This window comes from Cyprinus carpio, chromosome B21, assembly GCF_018340385.1.
Source record: "Cyprinus carpio isolate SPL01 chromosome B21, ASM1834038v1, whole genome shotgun sequence".
Taxonomy (NCBI): domain Eukaryota; kingdom Metazoa; phylum Chordata; class Actinopteri; order Cypriniformes; family Cyprinidae; genus Cyprinus; species Cyprinus carpio.
The window spans coordinates 6246413-6268556 of NC_056617.1; the positions used below are offsets into that span (position 1 = coordinate 6246413).

The following is a 22144-nucleotide window of genomic DNA, read 5'->3' on the forward strand; positions in this document are numbered from 1 at the left end:
CCCATCTTGTGCTATTTCTTTCAAATAATGAGTTAAACTGTGTTTTAAAGTTACATTCACTTGGTTTGGATCCTGCTGAGGAAGGCATGTCGAGATCCACAGACATTCCTTCAACTCTAACCTCTCTGATGGCTAAATTAACCTGACAGCCTGGCCGGTAACACAGTCGGTGTCGCCTCCTGTCTGCTCCGACTCAATGTCCCAATTAGCACTCCCCTGCCAGGGCATTATATCCTCTTCTTCACTTCGCCCGCCTAAACCCTGAATTACTGAGCAGCAGGGCCACCGCCTCCCTCTGGGACCCCCATCCGTGCACGGGGAAAAGACAGCACTGGGAATCTTTGCTCATTTTTCATCTGCATTGATTTTGTTGGGAGGAGAAAGTGGTGCAGAGGTAAACAGGGAGGTCATTGATTCAAAGTCACACAAAGACGCTGAGGGAAGGAGAGAGGGAGGAAAACGTACCTAGACTAAGAAGGTACATAAAAATGTATGTGTACAGAAAAGTAAAACAAAACACTTTCCCTGGCTTTTGATTTTCTGTTTGTTTCTGTTATGATTTTCTGGTTGTGGCATTTATCTGAACCAAGCTCAGGGGAATGAGACAGATGGAAAATCATGATGCAGTCTTGATATGATTTACAGAAAGGAGGAGGTGATGCATCTCTATCAGTTTAGAACCTTTTCGCTGAGGAAATGTGGCATCAAAACACCTGCAGAATTGATGACTCAATAACAAAAGCTCATTTTAAGAGAATGAACCCTGGCACAAATGACTGTTTTACAATATTAAGCGATCTGCGTTCAGTAGTCGTGGTTGACGTGCATGTTTGTAGGCGACTGACATTTCAAGAGATAAGTTATGAAGTAATGATCATATTTACACAAGCTCAAAGTTTGAAAACAAGTTTCACTGTCCTTATTTTACATTTGTTGACACTAGTAGCATAGAAATTGGTGTGTTTTCATTGTAAATACTGATTACAGAAGTCTGATTATACAAAGCCAAGTTTGGGATCAGAAAGATTGATTGTTAAATACTTTTATTAATTAAGGATGCATTAAACTGATCAAAAGAGACAGTAAAAACATTGTTAAATTTTTGCAAAAAATTTAGATTTCAAATAAATTAAACTTTCAATTCATCAAAGAATCATGAAAAAAAATTATTGGGTAGTAAATCAGCATATTAGAATGATTTTTGAAGGATGATGTGACACTGAAGACTGGAGTAATGATGCTAAAAATTAAGCTTTGCATTACAGGAATAAATTATATTTTTAATTATATTCTATATGAAAAAATTGCTATTTTAAAATTGTAATATTATTTCACAAAATTATTTTTTTTTATGAATATTTTTATATATATATATATATATATATATATATATATCTATATAATATATATATATATATATATATATATATATATATATATAATATATATATATGTATATATATATATATATATAATTTTTTAAACAGTATTTTTAATTAAATAAATGCAGCGTTGGTAAGGATATGATGCTTCTTTCGAAAACATTCAAAAATCTTACAGACACCAAATTACATTACATTATATTACATTTCCCAACATCAGCTGTGGCTCCACGGGATAAAACATGAAGATAAGCATCAACACACTCAGTGTGCGTCATTTGCTTTTCATTTTGTTGCATTAGTCACAAAATATGTGAAAAAGAAATGCCCACATCAACTTTTTCACTTGCAAGCACATTGTAATTATGACTTCTAGGCTTGTAAGTAGAACTTCCCAGAAGGATGTGAAGGCGGCATTAAAACTGTTTTAACTGATTTGGAACAGCCTTCCTTTTTTTCAACTGCTGTCTAGATAGGCAACTCACTAGGTTCTGTAACAGATCTCAAGTGTTTATGTACTGCAATAAGTTCTTAATCTCTGGTTAAAAAGGAAAGAAAAAAAAGAAAAAAAAAACCCCAAAGGCTAGAATTTTAAATCAGAGCCACAAGGGGCAATATCAACCTCCTATCACATCAAACTGCAGTGAAACGCCACAAGCGTTTGACCTCTTCTTTAGCTTTAGAAAGCTTTAGAAAGACTAGACTATTTTTTAAGTGCATTTTATGTTTAGAATTGAAAAAAAAATACATATTTGGAGCACAGTAATGTCACTTCCTGTAAGTATTAAAGCTATAACAAAGGACTTAGCTTAGCTTTGTTTTCGTGGGTGTATGCATAATTTCCATCTGTTTCATCTGAGATGAAGAGGTAAAAGAACATAAGAGGTTTCTGAGGTAAAACAGACCAAGCTAAGGCTTCTCGAGCATCTTGAATTTGTCAGAAATGTCACGTTCAACATAGCCAGAGGTTTCGCAACATTTCAAAACCCAACTATCAACGATTCGCGGTAAGGCCCTCCAGAGCTGAGGGGTCTGCAGTATCACATAGAGCACCTCAAAGTTAGATTGAGCCCCCTAGCACTTGAGGGGATATGGTTGCGTAACTGCAAACAGCCGTATCACTCCACCACCACCACCACCCAAGACTGTTATCTAATGTGATGCCAAGCTAACAAGCTCAGACAAATATGCAAAGAGATTTGCACATGCCCATTACAGGCGGTCTGCTAAACTCTGCGCATGCTTTCAAAGTGAATGCATAATTTTTGTTAGCGGGAAATCTGAGAAATCTGACTTCCTAAAACAGCGTGACACAGTTGGCCTTGAACTAAAAAAGCCTAATGCTTTTACCAGCACTGCAATTTGACCTGGAATGTGAGTTGAACTCATTCGAAAAAGCTGGAAGAAGAAAAAAATTATCTTGGCATTTTAACATTCATTTAGCACCAACATGATGTGCGGTGAAAAACTACAGCGAGCCATCTGTCCTGATTAGCTGAACAGCTCTCGTATGATAAAGGTCAAGTGTAAAATGTTCTGCCCACTGCATCTTGGATTTTAACAGTAATAGGATGTGCAAGTCCAAATCTTCGTATGCTAGGGTTGTTTATTTTACTTTTTTCCTTTTTGATTTCGTAAAACATTATGTAGAATAAGTGGTGAGATTATTGCGGCAATCATGTTGTGTAAGCAGGTTCAGATGTTTGTTCATGACTTTGTCAAACATATTAAAGTTTGAAACTCTGACTGCTATGAAATTCTCTCAATTTCCCCACTTCTATGTCATGACATCATGTAAAACCACCAAAATTACAGTGGATTTACTGTAACTCTAATAGTTATTGACACAGTGCATTGCACATTGCAGCTTATTCTGGCCAAAATCTGCTCACTTAGACAGGAAGAGAGTTTATGTGGAAACTTTGTGTTCAGAACTTTTGATTGTCTGGATGAACTAGGCACTTATTATTTCACATATACAAATCAAAACATAAATCACATTATACTACCATTTAAAAATCTTGGGTCCATATGATTTAATGTTTTTGAAAAAAGTCTCTTATGTTCACCAAGGCTGCATTTCTTTGATTAAAATACAGAAAAAAAAAAAACCTAATATTGTAAAATATTATTACAAAATTTAAAAGAACAGATTTCTCTTTTAATATATTTTCAAATGTAATTTTTTGTTGTGTATTTTTTATTTTTATTTTGTTGTTTTGTTTTTAAGGATTTTTTTTAATTTTTAATTTTTTTTTTTTTTTTGGTTTTTGATAAATATAAAACTCAAAATTAACATTAGTGATTTTGAGTGTTTATTTGAGGTTTTTTATTTTTTTTTGTAAAAAAAATTAAGTATTCTTTACTGTCACGTTTGATCAATTCAGTGCATTCTTGCAGAATAAAAAAATAAATAAAAATTTTGAAAAACAAAAATCTTTCTGACCCCAGACTTTTGAATGATAGTGTATATAATTCAACCTGTGAAACATCTAGTTTATTTGTTACTAATTCCCTCAATTTTTTTTTTTTTTTTTTCTCCAACTTGCAAACTAATTTAATGATTAGATTTTCCTCACAAGCACTAAGAATTTCAACACAGGTAAAGACATGATTTTGGTCCCGGCAGAATGGTAAAAAAAAAAAAAAAAAAAATTATTTTTGATTGATAAATAGATATGTTTGATGGGGAGTCAGTTTGGTTGTTACTTATTTTTTTAAGTGGTTTTTTGTTTTTTTTTAATTATGCATCAGACAGTCAGACAAACAGCTAGGTATCAACCTCTACACATATTTCAGTTTGATGTGCCATTTTATTATTACCAGTGTAAGCAGGTGCTCTCTTTGTTCTTCTGTATTTCACAGAAGGTGAATTTATGTAATGATTAAGAATTTTGCTGTCATAACCAACAAAGCCACTCTTGGGTCTGTAAAAGTTGCCATAGAAACGAATAATTTCTAAATCCCGTGAAGTGAACGTTTCAGGATCTGAGTTGTCATCTTGTAATTACGGTAATTCCGACATATGTGAACGTGGCATATATATTTACTCTCATTATTAAGTCTCTTAATGAAGAACAGTTAAACATTTAGTGAACATTTTCACTAAATCATTTTCTTGTCCACTGATCAAATGATCATTTTGACCTGATCCAATGTGTAGTTCAAAATAAAACCAAAAAATGGTTCTGAAAGAGTAATGAAAAGTTTTGAATACTTACAACCATACCGTTTAGCGACACCCAGCAATCAGGAGGGAAGTCTTGCAGGAGAGGCACCAGAAACTGCAGGCATCCATCCCAGTGACACAGCAACAACATCATGCCAATCAGATTAAAGATTCTTACCACTGCACTCGCCAGGTCATACGTCATATGAAAAATCTGAAGGAGGAACACAAGGAGAAAAAGATCAGTGGTTATATTAAAGAAACTGGCACAGGATGGCGTTTTGTTGAATAACAAAATCATTATCTTGCATATTAAAGTTCACCCAAAAATGAAAATTCTGTCATGAATTACTCACCCTCATGTTGTTCCAAACCCATAAGACCTTCGTTCATCTTTGGAACACAGAGTAAAATGTTTTTGATGAAATCCAAGAGCTTTCTTACCCTGCATAGACAGCAACGCAACTGACATGTTCAAGGCCCAGAAAGGTAGCAAGGACATTGTTAAATTAGTTCATGTTCAACCGTGTCACATGGACTATTTTAGCGATGTCCTTACTACCTTTCTAGGCCTTGAATGTCGTAGAAGCTCTGGGATTTCATCAAAAATATCTTCATTTATGTTCCGAAGATGAATGAAGGTCTTACAGGTTTGGAACAACGTTAAGTGGAGTAGTTTATTTAATGAATTTTTTTTTTTTTTTGTGTGATATATCTTTTTTAAGAAAGTATTTTTTGTTGTGATGAAGAGTGGAGTAATGGCTACTGAAAATTCAGCTTTGCAATCACGATTAAATTACATTTCAAAATATATTAAAATTGTAATAATATCTCACAATATTACTATTTTAACTGCATTTCTGATCAAATAAATGCAGCCTTGGCAAGCATAAGAGACTTATTTCTAAAATATAAAAAATCTTACCAAATATAAACTAAATTATATTGTACTGCATATATGTATGTTTTGCTATTGTATTTCCCATCCCACATGCCCAGGTGATTTATTCAACAGGAAAGTCATTTAAGAGTTCAAAGAAAGTAATTACATGAAAAAAAAAAAAAAAAAAAAAAAAAAAAAAAATAGATTTTTTTATATGTATAACATGCACTGATGAATCATGCACAATAAAATCAGTGACATTTATTAAGAAAGTAAATTGGCTACATTTTGATTTCATTCTGTCTATAACAACTGTCTATAAGACTGAAAAGCTACTAGATATGCCTTGTAGTCTGTTTCCTGTTCTAATCTCCCTTGTTCTTAATAAGCAGTGTTGTGTTGTATCAGAACCGCTATGTAAACAGAGCTGAGAATGTCATGCCTTTTCACCTCTTCGTAGATTGATATTGCTAATAATGCAGTGAGAAGAAAGCGAACATCACGGGAGCGTTGCGTCTCACAGAATGACGAGTCACTGCCCTGGAGGATTCAAAACAATTATGCTCGACCCCAAAGACAACAGTCAACATGAGAAGAGATGTGTTATCCATCTCATCTCCGCCTACTAAAAGGTCTGATACTTAATAGCTCTGCATCAATAAAACTGCAATGAAAAGGGCTGTTCTACAATTTGCAGCGGTTCTCAACTGGCTTTGCTTGAGGGTCCAGAATTCACATTAGACATTGAGTGGAAACTCACCATGATACCACATCATATAAAAGTCACTAAAATGTCTTTACAAACAATCTTGAGATGTTTTTCCTGCCTAGAAGGCAAATCTTTTAAACTAGACCAAACCAAAACCAGCTCAGGCCTTTTTAACCATCAACTGCAATGGCTCTATAAGCAAAATAATTAATTTGACATAGGCTAAATGGGAAACTTGACAATACATACGATCCAAAGTGTGATTTACAGATTTGGCCAAATATTACAAATGTATCATATTACCAAGTGACAGATGATTTTGCACGAAAATACAGGTCTTTGGTTTCGGTGGCTCCAAAAAGAACCTTCAACATCCATGGAATCCTTTCATTTCTGCAAAAGGTCCTTCATGGTGTAAAAAGGTTCTTTTAAGAACTGCTCACTGAAAGGTTGTTTGGGGAACACAAAAATTGTTGTTCTGTGGAATTCACTCTTGAATATAAAGGTTCTTTATTAGCATTGATCATTCCATGAAGAACTATAAACATACATGTAATCTTACATTACCCAAAAGGTTCTCAATAGTGGAAAAGGGTTCTTTAGTTTATTCAAATTTCCTTAAATTAAAATAATGGTTCTTTAAAGAACTTTTCACTAAAAGGTTCTTTTGAAACCTTTATAACCTTTGAGATAAAAAGAGATTCTTCTTCCTTTTAAAAGCAAACTTATTGTGCTATCCTAGGTATCCACAATTTTATGGTAAGTTGCTTTTCATAATTTGCATTAAGCATTGTCAGAGCAGACCTGCTACTTGTTTTGGTCACGACCCACCCGTTGAGAACACTGTTTTAGAGGTTTCATTGAGAATGCCGCCCACAGTCTCTTACGTGTAACATTAGATGCTCTTACACACAATTGCAAGAGTCCTTGTCTGTCTTAGTGAACGCCTGGGATATTTGCATGTGTTTTCAACCAAGATAGATTTGGTTTGTTTCACAAGAGCAATACAGCCAAGAACCGAGGAAAGGAGAGGAGAGAGGGAGATACAAAACAGGGGACAAGGCCTGAAATGAGATGAGATTACATGTAAACACAAAAATGATTGGTCATATGCAAACTACATTGTGCGCTGGCACAACAGAGACTCAGAGGGGTGAAAGGCTTTGAATTGCTAAAAAAATCAATTCAGGCTTGGCAAGACAGAAGCGGGTGGCGATTTTAAATGGAGTGAAATAATGCAGAGAAATGGATAAGGGGTTAGAGGAAGTGTGTGTGTGTGTGTGTGTGTGTGTGTGTGTGTGTGTGTGTGTGTGTGTGTGTGTGTGTGTGTGTGTGTACGCGAAAGAGATACACGTTTATTCTTGTTTTGTCTTGCTGTTTATTTGGTGTAGTCAACCGAAAGAGACTGTGGTTGTTATATAACTCACAGTGTCACTTTTTACATTTAGACTTACACAACTTCTCAGACTATTTACAACAATATAATTGCATTTTACTCCCATAATGTGACACACACTGCTTGGTGAAACAAGATTTTCAAGGTGTAAAAATGCATGGCAGGACTTGATTTTATCCATTGGGAACTGAATGAATTGTAAAAAGTTGGAAAATAAGAGGAATTTGTCTTTAGTAAAGGTAAACAGTTTTTTTTTCCTATTTGGAATAGCATGCACTGATGAACACAAAAGACCAGAGATGTATATTAAACAAGTACTAAGTAATGATTTTGATCAACCCTGGCTCATTAGAAAAACATGCATGTGGTGACATTTTTGCAAAATTATGTGAAATTTGAATGTGAATCTGGAAACACTGTATTTCTTTGGTTGTTGTACGTACAGTACGTATCGCAGCAGTTCAGAAATTAATTTTTTATGCTTTATTCTATTTGAAAATAACATACCAACTACCCTAAACCTTAAAACTTAGTGTTAATAAAAGCACACATGAGATTAAGAAAAAAAAAATCAATTGCTTAACCAACCATGCCATTTTAGCTTGTTTCTATAAGTCTTTATCAGAACTTGTTTTACGAGTGCTTTGCATCACATGTGTTATGATCAGCTACCAGGTGAGCTACAGAGCACTTTTACTACACCAGAAATCTATACATATAGAGCTGGTTATGTGATGCAAACATCAAAATATATTGATGTTATATATATATATATATATTGCTACTATGACATATTTTGACATTACAATTATGGATGAAACTCCAAACACTTTTAACATCAACTCCTACAGCTTGATAATTTGAATTGGTCCGTTTCATCCAACATGAATAAAGAGACAGATCCCGTTGGTTAATCAGACAAGTTCATGTAATAGCACAGCGCGCTCGTCCATCGTTAGCGAACTGCATGGGATAAAAGGTTTCAACGGCACTGACTCTGAACAAAGCCGTTGTTCTCTCCTGAATGCCTCCATGGGCACCCTCACTAATTCAGCCATCCCTCATTTGCATGAAAAGCCCATTAACTCCACACATCACTCAGTTTATTTTCTATCTGGGCCAGTTATTTCATTATACAGCCCTGGCCGGAGAAACTCAATACTTTACCCCCAAAAAAGATCTCTACTAATGTTTTTCCCAGCTCCAGTGGTCACTGGTTTTGCATGATAAACCCTGAATTGCAGTGGATATTCCCCCTGCCAAATTAAGGCAGGATTTAAAGCTGAAGGTAATTGTTATCTATTTTTAAGTCGATGGGATTGCTCTTGCACTCCACATACGGCTGGAATTACTAAGGTGTGAATTTGATGGTGTTTTAATGGCTGCTTATGGTATGGGCCTGAATGCTGCGGTGATGGGTTAAGTTCATTTTATGCTCCACAAAACCCACAGTGAGATGTGGTGACCTTTTGTAGTCTCACACTATTTTTGAGTTACTGCAAAGAAGCCGAGGCGTCATTGTGAGCTAACAGAACAGGCTGCCAAAACTGTCTCTGCAAATTTCTCTCAGAGTTTGACACTTGTAACGGAATACAAAAGTATTTCTTTATGAAGTACAGAGGCTGTTGAATTTCTTTCATCACAGATGCATTTTGCTATGAAAAGAACAGATGTCTTAAATCTATGTATAAAAAAGACCGTATTTAGTTTCATAAATGTCCCTTACTTGTGAATAGTTTAATCAAAATGTAACTTTCTTGTTTCTTGTCTCTTTCTTGTTTCTTTTCTAGTAAGCAAGGTCATGTGGATGGGAAAAATCCTGCTCTACATCATTTCTTGGCTGCATCCAAAAACTGAAAAATGCTGCCTTCGGAGGACGCATTCCAAGGTACAGTAGAAAGGCATCAAGGTGTGTCTGAATCCAAAGTTAGATTCACTTCCTGTCTCACGAGATACCGTCACTTGATTGATTTTTGAAGGCAGCATAGATGTATCCTTCGCTGCCTTTAATATCCCACAATCCTATGCATTCCATTCCATGATGGTTGAGCTAAATAACAAAAATAAAGATGGCATCTGAAAGTTGTGTTTGGTGGTCAGTTTGTGTGTAAATGTATATTTCTAACTAAATTTATGCACTTTTGATGTTATTTCTAGCGAGAAATTAATATGATAGTAATTAAATATTCATTTAGTTATCACCAAAACTCGTTCTATTTTGTTGTATATCATTTAACTGTTATGCTGCCTCAGAAGCCTGTCCGAAATCAGTTTCCTATGTTTTTGGATGCAGCCCTTGTTGTTTTACTCTGAAATACTTCACATTATGGAAGTTAAATGTGTTGTGAATGTAGCTCCAAAGTGAAGTGTGTAGTATTTTTCCCCATCCCATTTATGGGTTGATTACTCTAAAAGTGTAAACATTTTAGCTTTGTGTTGTTTCAAAACATTGCTTTGTTTATGCAGTTCTGACCAGCAACAGTGTCTCAGCCAATGGCATGAGTTTGGGGTGTGGCTATCTCTTTATTTACCAATGGCAGGTGGATTTTTTTTTTTTGGAAACCTGTTTAAAAACCTTATTTTTATGATTCCAGTTTGACACAGAAATAACACACTTCACCTTTAAGTTTTTGTGAAAAAAAATGGCTGCTGAACAAATCCTGCGGCACCTCCTGATTTGAAGCTGTAACAGTCACTGAGTTCAACAATATTATCAAAATGCATTAACCTTCAAATTGGCCTGAGGAAATGGCTGTATCTTACATACACATGACTAGCAATTTATCTAGATTGGTTTTCCTAGACTTGCATATACACCTCATGGGACTGATGCACAATATCAGAAAGTGCTGACATGTGAAAGACCCTCAATGCCAATGAATCAATCCAATCTGAAGTCAATATCCACAAACAGTCCCAGACGCAAGGTTTCTTTGGCTAAACATGCCTTACACAAGTATGCAAAACAGACACTAATGTTTAGCCAATGCATAGCAAGTGTCTTGTTAAACAACTCTTGCATTACTATAGTGGTAACAAGACTCAATACTGAAGGGTGAGATAGAGTTGCAAGATAGAGAAGCAAAAGTGTTGATATTCAGATAGCTAGCTATAAACATGTTGACAATGTACGGTAGCTAACTTTAACTTTCTCTGCAAGATTATCAAACTATTGCTCCATCATGTCATTATCTTACCTGACATAGAAAATTAGAGCTGTAGAAGTAAGTTGTAGAAGTAAGTTGTTTATGCTAATGTCTGTAGCAGTGGCAATGCAATCCATACTTGTTTGCTTAAGAATTTTCTGGCACATTTTGGAAAGCAATTTCCAGCTTGGGAGATAGAAGTGTCTGTGTTCACATACATATTTCTAGGCAAAAAGTCCAAGTTTCCGTTATACAGTGGTTGGAGGTGATTCACCATTGGAGAGTTACTAAGATCCCAAACCCCATTCTACCCTTGAACAAAGCAATTAACCCAAGGTTGCTGCAATGGGACCATTTCCGTGATTGTTTTCCTGTAAGTCACATTGGATAAAAGAGTTAGCTAAATTGTATTACTGTAGCAATTTCACTATACAGAATAATCAAATAATAGCTTGAGGACATTATTTTGGAGTTTACAAATAATGTGTTACATGTTTTCCTTCAGGTCTTTCAACTCTAACATACAATGGCAAGGTGTAGAGGTGAAGCACTATGGGAATGCTAACCAACAGCACTCAATTGATGCTCAAGGTTACTGGTGGAAGGGCACACATCACTTAAAAGATCAGACCACCAGCTTTAGGTAACCCCTACCAGGTACTGCCACGGACACAGATCGAATAGATGAGCCAGCCCAAGGCATTCTGCTTTATTGTCCACTAGGGGAAAATCATACATCTGCAAGGTATTAGTTTTGTCTCCTTGACATGTTGCATGGTTTGAGGTATTCATTTGAGGGTGTTCAAATCCCTAAACCTAAGTATGAGCAACAGTAATAGTGATTCTTGCCTTACAAAAAGTAAAAGAAAGAATACAGACGTATCATGAGTTGTTTAGACCAGGGGTTGAAACCCCAGTTTGAAAATGCCTTATTTAGTTTCCTTATTCTAGTTTTTCTAGCTATTTCTTAGTATTTACTCATATAACTGTAAATGTAAAATGTGATCAATGTTTCTTTCAAACAAAAAATAAAATAAAATAAAAAGCTTGGTGAGAAACTGTAGAGCAGCAGATGAACAAGCTAAACTGAGTAGGAGTAATAGACATAACAAAGGAAAATAATTTACAATGCTAATAAGTAGGCTATAAAAACATGGGCAGCTAAGTCAAGCGGAGAGTTCGGTGAATTCCAGAGCAAGCCTCAGGCACTCTACTCTCACATACTATCAATTATTTTCCAACTCGGTCTCCTTCTCAAACTAGTTTGTTAATCTTTCTGTTCTCCTCTCAGTAATGTTTGGAGGAAGATTCCTCTAGTTGCTGATTTGATTGTGTATCAGTAGCATCCCTCCGTGATGGTGTTGTCTCTTCCGGATGTATAAACCCCAGTGGGTTTGTAAGTTGTGTTCCATTGTGCCCTAGTGCCTCATGGGAAGTATGATCAGGCTTATGAGAGCAGTGCATCCCAAGACCCAGGTCTCTCAGAGGAATACAAACTAATGCATGTTTATACAGATATATATTATTTGTCTTTTATTTTCTTCCTTTCTTTTGCTTATTTACATACTGTATGTACAGTAACTATCATAAAAAACTGTAAATTTTTCCATAGGGAACTAAGGACAGATGCACTCATACTTAAAGAAATTATCCAAACGTCGGCGCCAATAGCCTTGTGGGCAGTGCACCAACATATAGTACTGTCGCACCCTGACCATCCCGAGTTCGAGTCCGGCTTGTGGACCTTTCTCGATCCCGCCCCCTCTCTCTCTCCTACTTTGCTTCCTGTCACTGCTATACTATCCTATGAAAATAAAAATGGCAAAAATAAATCTTTAAAAAAATTTAAAATATGGTAAAACACTGATGTTGTGTTACTTATAATAGTAGCTAACACATAGTTTTGAAAGGCTTGTGCTGTGGATTAAACTAGAACCGCAGCAGGAACATCTACATTTGCGTCATGGTAAATGAATGTTAATAATGTAATGTCATTTAATTTACAGTACATAGTGAATGTGTTAGGAACATTTGTGTTCACTTATACTGATGCTTTTATTTGTAATTGCTTTCAGATCATGCTTTTTTCTGATTCAAGAACTGTGATAAGTGTTTTCCTGGGTTTTGAACTGCAGTTAGTGCCATGTTTAATCATGTTACTGTGTAATTTAACAGTTTGTATAAAGGAAAAGCATATAAAATGGCTTTGCAAGGTCACAGTTTATTCTAGTCCAGATAAAAAAATAAATAAATCCAATCAGTTTATGAATGAATTTTCACCCTAGGAATCATTGGAAAATGTACTTCAACCTAAATTTCAGCTACTGTAACTTCAAAAATTTTCCTATACATACAATTCACTGAAGTTTCTAGCTGAAATGAACGCTAGTGGGAGTAAAAGCTCAGCAACTTATATTCCTTTTCATGCAAATTATGATTATGGGAATGATTATCAATCAATAAAGATTTATTTTCATGTGGTTCCTTGCACGATACTTTATGATCTCAAAGCAATTTTAACCACAGTGCATAATTTGTAAACATTTGCATGACGTTGTACAACCCATAACCAGCTGTATATGCATTTTTATCTCACATTTGCTTTTGTTAGTTAGGTTTAGTGTAGGTTCTACAGTATGTTACTTTCAAATGTAATATGGCATTAACTTTTTCACACTACTAACTAGACATTCAATTTCCAAACCACCACGATATGTACAATAACCAAAGTAATAAAACATGGTAAGATTGTTCATTTGTTTCGGATAAAACTGAACGTGATAACTGAACTATGAACGTGTCGCAAAACGTGCAAGAAGCACCATAATATCCTGTTTCCCCAAAGAGCCTGGGTTGCACATTTGACTGAAAATCTTGCTGACTGCAGCAATCTCTCATTTATTCCTATGCAAACCCAATGAACTGCAATTCTGCAGGAAACGCTGCTCAAACTTCATACTTTCTCTTGTTTTCCTCTCTATTCGTCTTCTCGACCTCCTTCTGTATCTCCATACTCTTTCTTTCTCTCCTCCCACCGCTGTCTCTGGGAATGGCTCGGGCAACAGCAGTGATACAGTAGAGGCTTCTGTAACTCTATTAATCTGCCCGTGTGAGAGATACTATAGCGGTGTACAGTGCGCCAGGGCTAAAATTAGCCCACGGCTGTGAGGCCTGATGTTTCACAGTGCCCTGACCCATCACCATTCCAGCACTATCTCACATGCACGCATGCTTAGTACACTCACACACCACTAAAAGACACATATCGTCACAGACTGTACGTGTAGTAACATATATAAAGAATCACACTCACACAGATGCAAATCTTGAGTACAAAATTAACACTTTCTAAACATCAAATGCAAATAACAATGGACTGTAATGACTATTTAACTAGTCATGTTAATGTTTTGTAATACGTGAAGTTTTACTGAGATACAGAAACCTTGTCTATGAGGCTGCAATCCCAGAATGCATTGTGACAAGGGCAGTGATCATTTTCATTTAAGATAGCACATGGAAATGTCAACTGTGTCTTGTGACATAATATAGTGCAAGCACGCATTGCATTATTAGCATTGCCACAAGGGGCATTATAGTGAGAATATTTTCAGATACTGTCATGGTGGAGCAAAATTTGAAGAAAATCTTGCAGAGAAAACTAGTTAAAGCTAGACATTCCATATCCAGAGTACAAAATTAATCAACTTTAAAGACAATTTAACTGCACTTTGACAAGGTCAATGATCATTTTCAACTTTGTTTTAAAATGTGTCATAATATAGTGCAAGTATGCATTGCATTATTAGCATTGCCACAAGGGGCGCTATACTGGCAATTAGTATAAACATTCTTGTTCTATGGTCAGCTAACTAGTTAAAGTTAGATAATGTTGCCTTGTTTATAGTTACAGTAGCTACCTGAGCATTAAGCCTAATGGCACAGACATATGAATCTCCACCGTTTGAGAATTGAGGTGGAGTATGTACTGCAGGCTACTACAAACATGCACTTGCAGTACATCAGCTAAGCATTTACATACTTGTGTGTAAACAACATCTAAGGGTTTAATAGCTCTTTAGGACCCAGAAAAGACATGAAAAGGGGAAAATGAAACAGGTTTAACCGGAAGATACTTGTTAGCCAATTAGCATTGCTAATGTTTCACAGTTCTGGATGGATGAGAGACCATGACAGCCGCCTGGGTGCTGTTCATCAACTAAAAAATTTTGAAAAAAAAGAAACAGTGGTTGAAAGGAGGAGACTGTGTGTACACAGTGATCATAACTATGATCAAAACAGCATTAGCTTTGCTAATGTTCCACTCTGTTGGGGCCTAACCAGGTTCTGGCAGGCAAGCGACTATGATTTTAAAATAGTATTTCTGTTTCAAGTAGGAATTCGATTTTCTTTCTTTATTTGCATATTGACTGAGGCCTACAAATACACGCAGTATAGCATGATATAACAACCCAGGCAAAATTATGATTTCAGGGAGTGTATATTAATGAATAAAGACTTATTTTCATGCAGTTCCTCACACTATTTTATGATCTCAAAATTCTTTTATCATAGAGTATGATTTCTAAACTAACACATTTTCATGTTTTCCTGCAGCTCCATATGTATGTTTTTTTTTTCTTCGTTTTTTTTTTCGGGTGTAGTAAACTTGCTCAGTAGTTCACCTGGTACAGCATTACATTTTCAATGCGGAGTGCTGGGGTAATATTATTTTGCATAAATGCCACCACAGGCATGTTTTTCCCAGTGATCCTGGTTTGCAATAGAAATATCACGAGACAAGGAGAGATAGAAAGAGATTTGTGGGTGATAAAGAAAAAGAAACATTCCAATTGTCTCAATCAGATTTGAGTATGCAAATCTCTAATCCTCATTACAGAGTTTATTAGTCAGTTCCTGAGTGGGGTTCACAGTATGCTAACAGAATTAGCTTTATCATTATAACAGCTCTGTTAAAGACAATGCATTCATGCATAGTTCACAGTTTAAATATTTCTTATATGTATCTAATCCAGTACTGCATGCTGACATGGCTTCTGTCACTATGCCAAGTGTAAACGCTGCCTAATTTGACTTTGTGAATGTGCATAACCTCAAGTATTAACAGGGACTAATTTGCTAATTTGCTGGTACTAAAATGCACGACTGAATTCATTACAATGACAAAGAAAGAAAATAGTGCCAGGTAATTATTATTATTATTATTATTATTATTATTATTATTTAATGATATATATATATATTACATTGCATTACAAAAACATAATGTCTTGGGGCTTGTTTTCTTTTCTTTACTTTTTTAGCGAATACTGAAATTCCATTAATTTGATTTATTCATCATATAATATAACAATATTATTACGATACATGTATATATTATTTATATACACTACATGTCAAAAGTAAATAAGAATTATGATTTTTTTAAATGTTTTTAAAGAAACATTAAATGCTCTGCAAGTCTGCATCTACTTGATCTGAGATAAAGTAAAACAGTAATACTGTGAAATATTATTACAATTAAAAAAAAAAAAAATTCTATTTGAATGTATTTTGAAATGTAATTTATTCCTGTGAAAACCTGAATTTTCAGCATCATTACTCCAGTCTTCAGTGTCACATGATCCTTCAGAAATCATTCTGATATGCTGACACTAAACATATGTATTTGTATTAATGCTAATCTTTAATTAACAAAGGGGAATCTCGAAATACAGTACTTCACAGTAAGATATTAGTGTTATAACATCATGTTGATGTGTTCGGCATTATGCAGCCATGTTTTGCTTACCGATTTCAGGCTAAGATGCATCTTTAAGAATCTTTAAACACCCTAACAAGCTAAATGAAGTGGAAGGGCTTTGCACAGAAGAGGAAATGTGACTCACTGCGTTTGCTTTGAGGGGTTTTCACTGTTCCAGAGGAAGAGGGCTTTTTACAGTGTCCCTGGCAAACAGCTGCATGGAAATGACATCAGCCTCTCTGCACTCAGTGAGGGCCTGTGAACCGGACCCCCGTGGGGTGACAGAGAATGGGCCAGAACTTTGAGCGCAGCCTCACCGGCTGTCATTAAACCTTCTGATTCAACCCATTACAGAGCCATTTAGCACTTTCACGTCCTACTCACACTGACCTGACAGTCTAAGAGAGAGGAGGGCCAATGGGTAGCCTGCTGTCAGTGAAATATGTGTGAAAAAAAAAATAGCAAAGATGATGGGTTTATTGGAGGGAGGGAGAATGGTGATGAAAGTATAGAAAAGTATAAAGTATATATTGTATATAAACCTATTTCGGTGCAAACAGCAATGACGTTTTTGTGGACGGAGCTTAACTGGTGCCAGTAAATGTCAGTTTTAAAGCAGCAGTCTATGGAAGCCATGGAATAAAAGAATAAAATATATAATTTTGAGTTTATATTTCAAAATTCTTACTTTTTTTCTTGCAGTTCCAAGAATCGTGAGTTTATATGCCACACTTCTGTCTTTCTTCCCTCAGATTTGACCAACTCACAATTTTTGAGTTATAAAGTCCAAACTGCTAGATATAAACTTTAGCGAGAAGAAAAGTGACAATATAAGATAGAATAGGGAAATGTTATGCAAAATGTTTTAGGTTTAAATAAAAATATAGGTTTAAATATACACTGAACAAAATTATAAACGCAACACTTTTGTTTTTGCCCCATTTTTCTTGAGCGGAAGACTTTTTCTATCTACACAAAAGGCCTATTTCTCTCAAATATAGTTCACAAATCTGTCTAAATCTGTGTTAGTGAGCACTTCTCCTTTGCCGAGATAATCCATCCACCTCACAGGTGTGGCATATCAAGATGCTGATTAGACAGCATGATTATTGCATGGGTGTGCCTTAGGCTGGCCACAATAAAAGGCCACTCTAAAATGTGCAGTTTTACTGTATGGGGGGGGGGGGTCTGAAAACCAGTCAGTATCTGGTATGACCACCATTTGCCTCACACAGTGCAACACATCTCCTTCGCATAGAGTTGATCAGGTTGTTGATTGTGGCCTGTGGAATGTTGGTCCACTCCTCTTCAACGGCTGTGCGAAGTTGCTAGATATTGGCAGGAACTGGAACACGCTGTCATATACGCCAATCCAGAGCATCCCAAACATCCCCCTTGTGAGTATGTTGGCCATGCAAGAACTGGGATGTTTTCAGCTTCCAGGAATTGTGTACAGATCCTTGCAACATGGGGCCATGCATTATCATGCAGCAACATGAGGTGATGGTCGTGGATGAATGGCCCAACAATGGGCCTCAGGATCTCATCACAGTATCTCTGTGCATTCAAAATACCATCAATAAAATGCACCTGTGTTCGTTGTCCATAACATATGCCTGCCCATACCATAACCCCACCGCCACCATGGGCCACTCGATCCACAACGTTGACATCAGCAAACCGTTCACCCACACGACACCATACACGCTGTCTGCCATCCGCCATGTACAGTGTAAACCGGGATTCATTCGTGAAGAGAACACCTCTCCGAAGTGCCAGACGCCATCGAATGTGAGCATTTGCCCACTCAAGTCGGTTACGATGACGAACTTCAGTAAGGTCGAGATCCTGATGAAGATGACGAACATGCAGTTGAGCTTCCCTGAGAGGGTTTCTGACAGTTTGTGCAGAAATTCTTTGGTTATGCAAACCGATTGTTGCAGCAGCTGTCCAGGTGGCTGGTCTCAGACGATCTTGGAGGTGAAGATGCTGGATGTGGAGGTCCTGGGCTGGTGTGGTAACACGTGGACTGCGGTTGTGAGGCCGGTTGGATGTACTGCCAAATTCTCTGAGACGGCTTTTGGTAGAGAAATGAACATTCAATTCACAGGCAACAGCTCTGGTGGACATTCCTGCAGTCAGCATGCCAATTGCACGCTCCCTCAAAACTTGCAACATCTGTGGCATTGTGCTGTGTGATAAAACTGCACATGTTAGAGTGGCCTTTTATTGTGGCAAGCCTAAGGCACACCTGTGCAATAATCATGCTGTCTAATCAGCATCTTGATATGCCACACCTGTGAGGTGGATGGATTATCTCGGCAAAGGAGAGGTGCTCACTAACACAGATTTAGACAGTTTTGTGAACAATATTTGAGAGAAATAGGCATTTTGTGTACATAGAAAAAGTCTTAGATCTTTGAGTTCAGGTCATGAAAAATGGGGGCAAAAACAAAAGTGTTGCGTTTATAATTTTGTTCAGTGTAGGTTTCAAATGGTGTCTTTGATGACAGTTTTCTACAAAAAATATTTGCATTCCAATTCTGACATCCAAAGGCACAACAGTACTTTTTTTTCTCTCTCTCTCTCATTCCACACCCGTTTCCCTCCACTTGTCACCAGTGTTTATACATTGGCAGATATAAGATATTGTACATGCTAATTTCCTCCTTTTATTCATTTATATTGCCTTTGCCATAATTTAAAATTGCTAAAAACTTATTTTATTTCTCATTTTTATTTAGTTTAACTTGATGTACTAAAATAACTAAAATTAAAACTGAAAAACTATATAGACATTAAAAAAAATTATGAACAAAATGTATGTAGAAAATATTAAAATAAAAACCTAATTCAAAAATTATCAGAAACCATAATAGTATCTGTTTTTTAATCCCTCTTTTACATTTGTAAATATAACATAATTGTAATATAATTTTGGGTGCTTCACAGAAAAAGAGAAATCATACACTGTGGAACAACATCAAGGTGAGTAAATGATGCAGAATTTCCATTTTTCGCCTGAACTGTCCCTTTCATAGGAATGCAACTCCAAGTTATGGAGACTACATGAAGACACAGACAAGAAATAAAAGCAAACTGTACAGTTTACTAAGCTCAGACCTAGTAGAATTATCTTAAAACTATCCAGATTCTGTGACCTAACAGGCAGTTTTCTCTGATGAGTCCCTTATTTACCGACTAATTCAAGCCAAGGTACCGATCAATAAAAACATTCCCTGGGTCGCTGCTGCATGTGTGTGTGTAGAGGATTTGGCAACTCAACCCTGTCGGCTATGTTTTACCTCAGAGCACAAAAACATCTGACACTTCGATTACTGAAGTTCAAAAGCTTTGTAAAGAGAAGGCAGCTGATCCAAAAGTCATCTTGCTGCAGCGTCTTTCACCAATTGATAAATGCATTTTCTTTCTCCAGAAACACAGAAAAGGTCTGTGAAAGTTCAGGGGTTGTCAGCGCATCACGATTCAGTGCGCTGAAATCTAGGACGTCTTGCTGAAATCTAATGTATCAGATGAGTGTGAGGGGAAGTGGCCAGAGAGATTTATTTTCTTTGATAAGATATGGGATATTTAGAAATCCTACTTGTAAACATCACATTCCGCCATAATCTGGCTTTCACATTCAGTTAAGAATGGAGGAACAAATAACAAACGTGTTCGCTCACGTGTCTGTCCATCTGTCGAGCATTTCAAGCATGTCTTCTCACTGATGTGACATTCTGATGCTTGTTACTTGGAATCAGAGAAAATATCTTTATCCTATAAAATCTTTTCAACTCTAATGTGAGTAAATCACATGGACAGACATCATTCTTTAATCTTCTATCCATTAGTGGGTTTTCCTGTAAGCCATAGCATGATGTTGGTGATTTATGGCCTTTGGAAAAAGATCTACTGTAAGGTTTATTCTTTTATATTATATAACTAGAATAAAAACTGGATGTTACAACATATATAGTATCTAACTTGTTTGGAAATGGTCATTAGTGGTTTTTATACTTAGCAACTGCATAGCAATGTCCTGGAACACCATGAAAACACCTAAGAAACCATGTAGCAACCACCCAGAGCACCCTAGCAACTGCATTGCAATGCTCTGGAACCACCTGAAAACACCTACAAAACTATGTAGCATTGCCTTACCAATCACCTGGAACACCCTAGCAACTGCATAGCAATGGCTTGGAACCACATGACAACACCTAAGAAACTACGTAGTAATGCCCTAGCAACCACCCAGAACACCCTAGCAACTGCATAGCAATGCCCTGGAACCACCTAGCAATGAAACCAACTGGTATAAACCTAGCAGCTATATTACAGTATCCTAACAACCATTCTGAACTCCTTAGCAACTGCATAGTAATGCACTTGAAACACCAATAACACATAAGAAACTATGAAGCACCCAGAATGTCATAGCAACTGCATAGCAAACCCTTAGCAACCACCATAAATTCATTAGGAACTGTATAGTAATGCCCTAAAGCCATCCAGAACACTTAAAGAATAATGTGATGTCCTAGTTAAAAGAACACCATAGCAACCACATGGACCACCCTAGCAACAGCATAGCTATGCTCTAGCAACCACCTAACAATGTAACCAACAGGTATAACATAATAACCATATAGCAATGTTTTAACAACCATCTTGAACTCCCTAGAAACTGCATAGCAATGCCCTAGAACAACCTGAAAATGCTTTAGAAACCATGTAGCAATGCCCTAGCAACCACCCGGAACACCCTAGCAACTGCATAGCAATGCCCTAGCAAGTACACCTAGCACACCCTAGCACCCATTTGGACTTCCCTAGCAACAGCATATCAGTGTCTTAGCAACCACCCTGAACCCCCCCATCTTAGCAACCTGTTCCAGTGGCTCAGTGGTAGAGCATTGCATTAGCAGCGCAAAAGGTCTTGGGTTCGATTCCCAGGGAACACACATGGCTAAAAAATGTATAGCCTGAATGTACTGTAAGACACTTTGGATAAAAGTGTCTGCCAAATGCATAAATGTAAATGTAGCAACCATTTGGATCACCCCAGCAACAGCATAGCAATGCTCTAGCAACCACCTAACAATGTAACCAACCAGAATAACCTGGCAACCATATAGCACTACCATAACAACCATCCTGAACTCCCAAGCAACTGTATAGTAATGTGCTATGTCTATGTAGCAATGCCCTAGCAACCAGAACACTCTACTAACCACCCAAAAAGCCCTAGCAACCACTTAGAACACAACACGGACATTAAGGCCGTGACTTTCGCTTTCTAAAATGTAAAAGTCTAGATTCTTTCTGATATTTCTGTGGTTTGTGCTGAGAACACATGCTGAGTCTGGTGTAGTGGTCTGTAATGAGTGCTGCTGTGGAACAGAAATGAGTTAGGATTTTTGCTGGCTGATCTCTCCATCTTTACGTGCCCTAAGTGGCACATCCTCCCTGTGTGTCGCAGCTCGGTCTGTGCTGGGCTGGGCCGGTCTGGGCTGCAGTGGGTCTATTTTGGTCTCAGAAGCGTGATAACCTCAACTCCTCTGCTCTTTTAATCTGCGGCCTCAACGAGATGCAGAGCAGCTCTTTTAATTCACCTCTGTCTTCTCCTTACCATCTTGGTAAGGAGTCAAAACGGTGCACAACACTGACAAAAAGTTAAAAAAAAAATCCT

At 36.8% G+C, this 22144-nt stretch overlaps 1 protein-coding gene across 1 annotated transcript in view; it reads right to left on the minus strand.

The window, feature by feature from the left end:
- LOC109045556 (potassium/sodium hyperpolarization-activated cyclic nucleotide-gated channel 1-like) overlaps positions 1-22144 on the minus strand; it is a 95013-nt gene that overhangs the window by 42627 nt on the left and 30242 nt on the right. The window contains exon 3 of the mRNA XM_042748534.1: positions 4604-4765. Coding sequence (XP_042604468.1) covers positions 4604-4765 — 162 coding nt within the window. The remainder of the gene's footprint in view (positions 1-4603; positions 4766-22144) is intronic.